This window comes from Schistocerca gregaria, chromosome 1 (genome assembly GCF_023897955.1).
Source record: "Schistocerca gregaria isolate iqSchGreg1 chromosome 1, iqSchGreg1.2, whole genome shotgun sequence".
In the NCBI taxonomy this organism is placed as follows: domain Eukaryota; kingdom Metazoa; phylum Arthropoda; class Insecta; order Orthoptera; family Acrididae; genus Schistocerca; species Schistocerca gregaria.
Genome location: NC_064920.1, coordinates 304,108,046 through 304,119,388, shown reverse-complemented (window position 1 = coordinate 304,119,388; position 11,343 = coordinate 304,108,046). Strand labels below are relative to the sequence as shown.

The 11,343-nt window shown below is 40.9% G+C and overlaps 1 protein-coding gene across 7 annotated transcripts in view; it reads left to right on the top strand.

Annotated features, from left to right (window-relative positions):
• The window catches only part of LOC126342556 (diacylglycerol lipase-beta-like), an 822,641-nt gene that overhangs the window by 659,825 nt on the left and 151,473 nt on the right, over positions 1 to 11,343 (top strand). For all 7 annotated transcript variants that reach the window (XM_050001868.1, XM_050001865.1, XM_050001866.1 and 4 more), the window contains one exon: positions 153 to 256. In XM_050001868.1, coding sequence (XP_049857825.1) covers positions 162 to 256 — 95 coding nt within the window. In that variant the 5' untranslated portion in view covers positions 153 to 161. The remainder of the gene's footprint in view (positions 1 to 152; positions 257 to 11,343) is intronic.

Here is an 11,343-nt window from a genome sequence, read left to right as displayed (position 1 = left end):
AGATGAACGAAAAAAGAGGGAGGAAACAGAGATGAGCATAGAGAGAGGGAGCAGAAAATTAGGACGTACATCCAATCCCCATTCCTTTTTAGCAACTGCAAGTCATTGTCGGGTTTGCTAGTGTAAAGTAATGTAGCCTTGTTGCTGTGCAGGTGGGCACGATGCCGTCGCTGAAACTGTTCGGACGCAGATGGCTGGTCGCCACCGACGACCTCGTCTTCCCTGGCCTCTTCGAGTTCGCCTTCAGAACCGTATGGTGAGTACTCTGTGGCTGTACGTAGTAGCGTTCCGTCAACATGAAAACGTTACTCAACGCTGCGTGCGATGACTGCCGGACAATGTTATCGCTGGACGACAGTTGTATGCCTGTTCATTTACAGGCCTCTGGCTCTTGCATTCGTACACTTAACTTTCTGAGTGTACAGTGCTATAGCATTCACTGCTGTCGCCTTATTTCGATTCAAAAGATAAAATAGAAAACAAGATGTTTGAAATAAAGAAAATAACGTTTATTGTATTTTTAATAATAAACTGTTACAGGGTAGCTACAGAATGCATCTGCTGACTGTGGCGCTCTTAATTTACACTATCTGAACCAAGGCGTCCGCACTGCAATTAGCGGACATTAATGTAGGCTGTCTCCACATGCGTTGAACTCTGCTGGAGGATCAATGAGGTGTCTGAACATCTGTGGAGGAATGGCAGCCCATTATCCTCCAGAGCCTAAACCAGAGAAGACAGTCATGTTTGACACTCGGTTCCAGAGTAAAGTCCACCTTTCAGCTGACAACAAAGATGCTCCTTTGGGTTCAGGTCGGGACTACGGGCAAGCTGGTCCTCCTCAGGAATGTTATTGTCCCCGCCTCCAGAAGCTGTCTTACGGAAGCGTTCCTTGTCATGCTGACGCAGTCATCGTCTGTTGTACTTTACGGAATATACAATACTGTAAAATGTGTTCATATTCCTCCGCTTTTAGCGTTTTTTAATTGCAGTAAGGGTGCGACATCGAAAAACACAAAAACACCCTCATACCTTAACACCACGTCTTTCGTACAGGGCTACCAAGAGCACAGGGAGACTTTAGTGCCATAAAACTGAATGACAAGTGTACTAACAAACAATCAGAAATTGGACATATTTTCAATAATCATTTTTTAAATGTTGTGGAGAAAATAGGATCTAGATCTTCACTAGAAGAGGCAAGGTTTCTAATAGAAGAGGCCATACCTGTGCAGTTTGAAACAACTGTATTTCCACCAACCTCTCCCTCTGAAATCAGTAAAATAATAAACTCACCGAAAAGTAAAAGCTCTTACGGCATTGATGGCATTTCCAGCAAAATACTTAAAGCTTGTTCCCCACAGATAAGTAGGATTCTCAGCCACATATGTAATAGCTCTTCGGAGCAGGGTGATTTTCCCGATAGACTGAAACATGCCATTGTAAAACCATTGCATAAAAAGGGGGATATGTCTGATGTCAACAACTATCGCCCAATCTCTCTTCTGACAGCTCTATCAAAAATTTTTGAGAAAGTAATGTATTGAAGAGTAGCCTCCCATATTTGTAAAAATAAAGTACTAACAAAATGTCAGTTTGATTTTCAGAAAGGCTTTTCAACAGAAAATGCTATATACGCTTTCACTGATCAAATATTAAATGCTCTGAATAACCGGACATCATTCATTGGTATTTTTTGTGATCTCTCAAAGGCCTTTGATTGTGTAAATCATGGAATTCTTTTAGATAAGCTAAATCATTATGGTTTGAGGGGGGAAGTGCACAAATGGTTTAATTCATACTTAACTGGAAGAATGCAGAAAGTTGAAATAAGTGGTTCATGTAATGTTAAAACAAAAGCTGATTCCTCAAACTGGGGGGGGGGGGGGGGCGCTATCAAGTACGGGCTCCCACAGGGTTCGGTCTTAGGTCCTTTACTGTTCTTGATAAACATTAATGACTTACCATTCCATATTGATGAAGATGCAAAGTTAGTTCTTTTTGCTGATTATATAAGTATAGTAATAACATTCAAAAACCAAGAACTATGTGATGTAATTGTAAATGATGTTTTTCACAAAATTATTGAGTGGTTCTCAGCAAACGGACTCTCTTTAAATTTTGATAAAGCACAGTATATACAGTTCCCTACAGTAAATGGCACAACTCCAGTAATAAATATAGACTTTGAACAGAAGTCTGTAGCTAAGGTAGAATTTTCAAAATTTTTAGGTGTGTCCATTGATGAGAGGTTAAACTGGAAGCAACGCATTGATGGTCTGCTGAAACGTCTGAGTTCAGCTACGTATGCTATTAGGGTTATTGCAAATTTTGGTGATAAGAATCTCAGTAAATTAGCTTACTATGGCTATTTTCATTCACTGCTTTCGTATGGCATCATATTCTGGGGTAATTAATCGTTGAGTAGAAAAGTATTCATTTCTCAAAAACGCGTAATCAGAATAATTGCTGGAGCCCACCCACAGTCATCCTGAAGACATCTATTTACGGATCTAGGGATCCTCACAGTATATATATTCACTTATGAAATTTGTTGTTAATAATCCAACCCAATTCAAAAGTAATAGCAGTGTGCATAGCTATAACACCAGGAGAAAGGATGATCTTCACTATGCAGGGTTAAATCTGACTTTGGCACAGAAAGTGGTAAATTATGCTGCTGTCTTTGGTCACCTACCAAATAGCATCAAAAGCCTGACAGATAGTCAACCAACATTTTAAAATAAATTAAAAGAATTTCTAGATGACAACTCCTTCTACTCATTGGCTGAATTTTTAGATATAAATTAAGGGAGGGAAAAAAACTAACTTAAACATTAGTGTCATGCAATATTTTGTGTAATGTAATATCGTGTACAGACATCTTTCATTAACCTGACACGTTCCACATCATTACGAAGTGTCGTATTCATGATCCACGGAACAAGTATTAATCTAATCTAATCTATTCTAATCACTGTTGACACTACACGCTATGACGAGTAACACCCACCAGACATGCGCCAAACCTGCGCCCTTCTATCAGATTGGTGCAGGCATGATTAATCATTCCAAATCACCTGTTTTGACTGCAAAATACACTCCTGGAAATTGAAATAAGAACACCGTGAATTCATTGTCCCAGGAAGGGGAAACTTTATTGACACATTCCTGGGGTCAGATACATCACATGATCACACTGACAGAACCACAGGCACATAGACACAGGCAACAGAGCATGCACAATGTCGGCACTAGGACAGTGTATATCCACCTTTCGCAGCAATGCAGGCTGCTATTCTCCCATGGAGACGATCGTAGAGATGCTGGATGTAGTCCTGTGGAACGGCTTGCCATGCCATTTCCACCTGGCGCCTCAGTTGGACCAGCGTTCGTGCTGGACGTGCAGACCGCGTGAGACGACACTTCATCCAGTCCCAAACATGCTCAATGGGGGACAGATCCGGAGATCTTGCTGGCCAGGGTAGTTGACTTACACCTTCTAGAGCACGTTGGGTGGCACGGGATACATGTGGACGTGCATTGTCCTGTTGGAACAGCAAGTTCCCATGCCGGTCTAGGAATGGTAGAACGATGGGTTCGATGACGGTTTGGATGTACCGTGCACTATTCAGTGTCCCCTCGACGATCACCAGAGGTGTACGGCCAGTGTAGGAGATTGCTCCCCACACCATGATGCTGGGTGTTGGCCCTGTGTGCCTCGGTCGTATGCAGTCCTGATTGTGGCGCTCACCTGCACGGCGCCAAACACGCATACGACCATCATTGGCACCAAGGCAGAAGCGACTCTCATCGCTGAAGACGACACGTCTCCATTCGTCCCTCCATTCACGCCTGTCGCGACACCACTGGAGGCGGGCTGCACGATGTTGGGGCGTGAGCGGAAGACGGCGTAACGGTGTGCAGGACCGTAGCCCAGCTTCATGGAGACGGTTGCGAATGGTCCTCGTCGATACCCCAGGAGCAACAGTGTCCCTAATTTGCTGGGAAGTGGCGGTGCGGTCCCCTACGGCACTGCGTAGGATCCTACGGTCTTGGCGAGCATCCGTGCGTCGCTGTGGTCCGGTCCCAAGTCGACGGGCACGTGCACATTCCGCCGACCACTGGCGACAACATCGATGTACTGTGGAGACCTCACGCCCCACTTGTTGAGCAATTCGGCGGTACGTCCACCCGGCCTCCCGCATGCCCACTATATGCCCTCGCTCAAATTCCGTTAACTGCACATACGGTTCACGTCTACGCTGTCGCGGCATGCTACCAGTGTTAAAGACTGCGATGGAGCTTCGTATGCCACGGCAAACTGGCTGACACTGACGGCGGCGGTGCACAAATGCTGCGCAGCTAGCGCCATTCGACGGCCAACGTCGCGGTTCCTGGTGTGTCCGCTGTGCCGTGCGTGTGATCATTGCTTGTACAGCCCTCTCGCAGTGTCCGGAGCAAGTATGGTGGGTCTGACACACCGGTGTCAATGTGTTCTTTTTTTCCATTTCCAGGAGTGTATATGTGGCTTATGAGGACCTGCTCGGCCAATGTCCGCCTGTTGCACCCATTCTTTTTAACTCCCTACGCATAGTCGTTGTGTTGGGTGCGCTGCTGATATTCTCGAGTGATTCCTTCCCCCGACTTCACGCGACTGTTTACAGCCAACCTGCGCATTGCTCGACGGTCGTCGACACAGCTCCCCCTGGTCTTGGCTTAGTCGTGATTGTTCCTTTGCGCTTCAGCTTCACACTCACATCACCAGCAGTCGACCTGCCAGCTTTCTAAGATTGAAGTGTGCCTGCTGGTTTTGTTACTCAACTGACAACCAATGACTAATCCATGTTCCAAGTCACTGAGGTCTCCCGATCGACTCTCTCTGCTGCCAGGTGCGGTTCACACTGAGCTGGTGTGTGGAGCTTGTGGCGTGCAGATCACGGTGCACTACATTTTATTGGAGTGCATTGTGTTTGCCGACCAGCGGACTGCAGCGGATTTGCCGGTGGATCTGCAGTCTATTGGATGCAATGCTCAAACGAATGTAGTTCGCATTTAAAGTTCTGTGAATTGTCCCACGTTTTTAACAAGATTTTGGGGAGATATTTTTAATGTGTCAACGGGGTGGCTGGCTCACCCAAATTTTTTCGTAAGTGGTCAGCCAGTCACATTTCCTTGTGCTTTTCTTTCAGCTCTTTTCTGTTTTGTTTTCCCTTTTTTTCATTTCTTGATTAGCTATCCACACACACACACACACACACAAGGTACACGATGCGATACGCGATAAGATATAGAAGCTACCTGCATCGGCGGTGCACTTGTAAACGTAACGGAAGCGACTTAATTGGTTCACGCTGCTATGACAGCGATACTACACCGAAACTCATCTCAATCGCATCGCCCGGCGCAACACTCACTGCTGTTCACTCCACGCAACACGAAGAGCGGAATTTCCATTCGTCCGATTTGCCTAAAAAATTATTTTATGTAGATGAAGGAAGGCTACATCCGCCTCTGTAGTTAATTTCTCAGTAAAGATTTTACATTTCGCATAAAATAGAAGAAGAAGAAGAAGAAGGAGGAGGAGGAAAATACCCAAAGTTTTGAGATTCACGAGTTCTGCGCTACGCACTCTCTCTCATTGGATTTTTAGGAAACTCCGGTAAGAAGAATTATTTTTTCCGCATCTTGTAGCCATACATCACAGTTTGACTATGAAATGGTTTTCTTTTCGTTATTACCCATAGTTATTGCGATACTTTAAGTTAAAGCATAGCACAGCGCATAGTTTGAAAAGTTTACAGCGAAAAATGTAGTCGCTGTCCAGTTTACGTTTGGTGCATTTGTAAGTAGGCTGTTTAGGTTTTTTTTATTGGTAACGTCACGTAGCGCTTTGTATGAAAATCACTGGCTGTGCTGTGTGCAGTCTGTGGCTAGTTTGCATTGTTGTCTGCCATTGTAGTGTTGGGCAGTTGGCTGTTAACAGCGCGTAGCGTTGCGAAGTTGGAGGTGAGCCGCCAGCGGTGGTGGATGTGGGGAGAGAGGTGGCGGAGTTTTGAAATTTGTAAGATTGGAGGTCATGAACTTCCATATACATTATGACTTTTGAACACTATTGAGGTAAATACATTGTTTGTTCTGTATCAAAATCTTTCATTTGATAACTATGCCTATCAGTAGTTAGTGTCTTCCGTAGTTTAAATCTTTTATTTAGCTGGCAATAGTGGCGCTCGCTGTATTGCAGTAGTTTGAGTAACGAAGATTTTTGTGAGGCATGTGATTTGTGTAACGTATAGGTTAATTTAGTCACACACAGAGGAAATAATTCACTATCGGGTAAAGTAGCCGAACTTTCAGATCAGTTCACTAACTTATCTACAAAAGTAGATGATGATCTGAATGACACAAGACCTGTAGCCTTCACTGACACTGTAGAGTTCGAACAAATTAGAAAATTCAAACAAAATCAAAATCAAATCAATACACAGTACAAAAGAGAAATACGGGAAGTACAAGATCAGTTGACACAAGTAATACAAGAATTACGTATTTCAGAGGACACTCGCGCTCCAGTACGGGAAGAGGGACATAGAAATACGGAACAACCACAAAATAATAACACAGGATACTTAGGAAATTATTAAAGAAATTTTCAAGGTACACAGAATTTTGAGATGGAACCGCCGAAATGAAGTAACAATGACCGATATGCGACTCGCCGACATGATGATTTTGACTATAAGCTGTTTATTACTACACGTAAATTCAAAACATTTAAGAATTCCGGCAACGACATCCATCCACAAGCATGGCTTCATCAATTCATCGTTTTCCTCCCAACTGGTCATTAGAGCACAGATTAGGATTTATGTGTGGCTATTTAGAGAATGAACCAGCTGTAAGAATGCGATCGGTCATTCACGATTGCCACAGTGAAGGAGAATTTTATCATACCTTCCTCTCAGCATATTGGTCTCAAGCTACACAAGACCGAAACATAGCATCATAATGATGAAACATTTCGAACAATCTGAATTATCCAGTTTTGTGAAATATTTTGAAGACATGTTGCACAAGAATCAGTACCTGTCAAACCCATATAGCCCCTCAGAACTCATCCGCATTTGCTTAATCAAATTGAACATTTACGACATATTATTTTGGCAGGACGTTGCAAAGACGACATGGAAGCTTTTCAGGGACTCTTACAAGAATTAGAAATTGACACTGACAATCGCGGAACGCGAAAACAGGAACACAACAAATGCAGGTCACATCCGTCGCAATGCCGCGATGAAAGAAACAGTAACTGGACACGACAAGGCTATTCTCACAGCACAAATCGTGACCAAAACAGACACCGCCCGTATGACAACCGTTGGCACAATAGTAAGAGTTACAGAGAGAGATCGCATTTCCATAGTAATGAATATAACAGAGACAATCATAGAAACAGACAATATGGCAACCAGAACTATTATTATCACGGGAGACAGAATAACTTCAGACGCAACGGTCCACCATGCAGTGATAATTCAGGGAGAAATTCTCCACCACTTAACCGACAAGAAAGATACTACAGGAACTATCGACATGACGACAGACGATATAATCGTAACGACAGACTTGAATTGCATCAGAACTGGCGAGATTCAAAAAGAGCAGGGCACTCTCGACAAGGTGAATTTGTAGAAGTTAGGTCTCCTAATCATAATAACGACGCGCGCCAACAAAGAAACAGACAATGACTCGCATCGGCAGGCAGCCACGTGCGCCGGCTGGGCTTGATAAAAAATAACATAAGCTAACCTTGAGAAAAATTCCAGTGTTCCTTACCGACGTAACCACATGATAATTGCGTTGAAACTGAAACTCTGCGTACTAGGAAGAGTAAAAGATTGCACCACATTTCACATGTAAAACCGTTTATTGAGAGATAATCTGCTTTTTAACTTAGTTTTTGCCATAAAATTTTTCACTTCACGTTACAAGTATGCTTTGTCAGACTTAGAAACTGTTAACATGCAACAATGTTTTGAAGTTCACTATCCAGTCTAGAACCTAGGGAACATATTTAGACATTATTTACGAGTGCATTGTCATAGTGAACAGACGACACAGTGTTATTGTGTGGGTACATTCTTGCTTTTTAGTTGCACGATTACATAACGACTGTAAGGCTGACATACTTAGAACATATACTGCTAATGAAATTTTAATGCAACATTTTGGTTTAGTTGAAAAGACATTCTTTATTTGAAGTACTTTTTGTGTGAGATTAAAGATGACTTAGTATTTGGTTTCTTTGACAGCTACACGATTATATCATGACGCTACTAATGTGTGACACAATTTACATTGTTGCTTTTGCGGTGTTTCTGTTTTATATCTGAACAGTGTTTCTGAATTATTCTGGAATGTAAAACATGTTTTAGTAGTAACGTTTGTGGTATAGCTACAATGAGACAGCCTTTTCCGTAGCACAACAATACGTTACAGCACAGTACTTCCTTCATCACGGCAATAAGCGTAATAACTAAGATATCTATACGCATAGCATTTCACTTTTGTTTATCATGAGGTAAGTACATTGACTTGTGCAGAACTTAGCTTTCGGAGGACGATAACTACGACACTTCCACAGAGATTATCTTACAACAAGACGCACAGTTTAGCGCTGCAGTACACATATTTGACTGATTAATTTTGTACTTAAAACAATTATTTTTAAAGATATTTGAAGTACAATGATACAAAGGTTTTCTGTGATATATTTCATTCCATTGCTGTACTCTGTAACACCTACAGTGAAAATGTACTTAATTCATTAAATAACAAGTTACAAGCAGCAGGTATTTTCTGTGATTTGTCAAAGGCATTCGATTGTGTAAATCACAACAACCTTTTAAATAAATTAGAATTCTATGGTGTCACGGGCAGTGCTGCAAAATGGTTCAAGTCATACCTCGCTAACAGGGAAAAAGGGGGTCTGTGCAAGGGACTAGTGATTTAAGTCGTCAGTCATCATCAGAATGGGAAGAAATTACACGTGGTGTCCCACAAGAATCCATCTTAGGGCCATTGCTTTTTCTTGTGTACATTAATGATCTCTCATCAGTTACACTGCCAGAAGCAGAGTTCGTTTTGTTTGCAGATGACACAGGCATTGCAATAAATAGTATGTCGAGTGTAGTTCTAGAAAGATCTGCTAATGATATTTTCGTGGATATTAATAAATGGTTTAAAGCCAACTCATTGACATTAAACTTCGAAAAGACTCACTATATGCAATTCAGAACCTGTAAGAGGTTTCCACCCAGCATATGCATAAAGTACGAAGAAGAGCAGATAGAAGAGGTTGACAGTCTTAAATTCCTGGGATTACAACTTGATAATAAATTCAGTTGGGAGGAGCACACCACAGAACTGCACAAACGCCTTAACAAATCTGTATTTGCAATTCGAGTGTTAGCAGACATAGGCGACATAAAAGTGATAAAGCTTGCATATTTTTCCTACTTTCATTCCATAATGTCATATGGTATAATATTTTGGTGTAACTCTTCAAGTCAAACAAAAGTTTTCAGAGTCCAAAAGCGTGTAATACATATTATTTGTGGAGTAAATTAATGGATGTCCTGTAGAAACCTCTTCAAAGAACTAGGTATACTAACTACTGCCTCTCAGTATATTTACTCCTTAATATAATTTGTCCTAAATATTATATCTCTTTTTCCAAAAAACAGCTCAGTTCATACATACAATACTAGGAACAAAAATGATCTGCACAAGGACTTAAAAGCACTTACTTTAATTCAAAAAGGGGTCCACTACTCAGGAACGCTCATCTTCAATAATTTGCCAGCAAACATAAAAAATTTAGTGACTAATAAAGATCAGTTTAGAAGAAGCCTGAAAGACTTACTAGTGGCCAACTGGTTCTACTCCATTGACGAATTTTTTAATAGAAACAAATGATTTGCTGTATGTATTCATACTATTAGTATTGTTATTTCAGCTTAAAAAAAATTGACATGTTCCACATCCACGAGGATCTCCTCAACACCGATCTATAGAAAGAAAAACTAATCTAATCTAATCTATTACATTAATCCTCAGTGGGGTACATGCTTACTTTGTGTACCATGTGTTTGGCAAGCACAAGGAGCCCTAGCTTATACAACTTTACACATCGGTACCATATTTCTCTAACACATAGATTACACAGCTATCTGATTATTTAACTGAGAGAGAGAAACATTTATTTTACTACATCAGTGACAAATGTTTACGTAATTACACCGTTGGATAAAGTCACACTTATGAAGTTGTATTTGTCTGTACTTTGTGAACTGTTCATATTTTTTTCGGAAGCATTGTGATACTATGAGAGCTCATTATTTTTAAAGTACGTTTGAGGTAGATGACACTTTTGAAATGAACAGAGAATTATTTTTAAGGTTTTAAAATATTCAGAAAGCTATGACGATTTTGAGATGTGATTGATCTGTTATGATGTAATTATTATGACGGTGATGTGTATTATGCTGTTGAGGTATGTTTATGATCAATGAGATGATGTTATATGAGGAATCTGATTATGCTATGTATTTATTGTGATGAAATACTGAAGACATGTTGATGAATATGTGTATGGGTAATAAGGTCAGGAATAAGGAGTAGTGGTTAGGGACTCTGACTTGTGAAAAAGGATGATGGAAACCAAGAATCGTACTTTAAGAGTTATGAAATGTGTGCAAATGCATGAATGTTTCACAATGCCGATGAAAATTTTTTGGACACTACTATATTTAAAGGATTTTGTTTCTACACATTTGTAACACAAATTCTTGACCTGTGAAATTTTTACATGAGACTGTCACTGTAGTGCAAACTGGTGTCGTAAATATTTCGGTAAGAAAGTTAACTGACCACCTGCACGTAATGCGTCGTGGGCACCCAGCTGCGCGACAGTCGCCTGGAAAGAAGCATTAGTGTGTGCCTTTCAGGCACAGGTGGAAAAAGACAGAGAGACTATTAACCTCACTATTGACAGTTCTTTGTAGAAAGCATCGCAAATACGACACGCTCAAACTTGAAAACATGATTACACTGTAGAGTTCTTAATTTATGATATTTACTAAAATTCCTAATGAAATGATGAGAAACATTTCTACATCTATTGTCTTTCTAGTTGAGAGATTTTTGTACTGCCTTTGGAGACGCCATTTTCCTAGTGAATGATGTTTCACACTTTGCTTTGTATATATAGTTGCCTATTTTGTTTAATATCTATTTTCTAGTTGCACTGCAGCATTGGTTAAAATAAAATTTAATAGATGT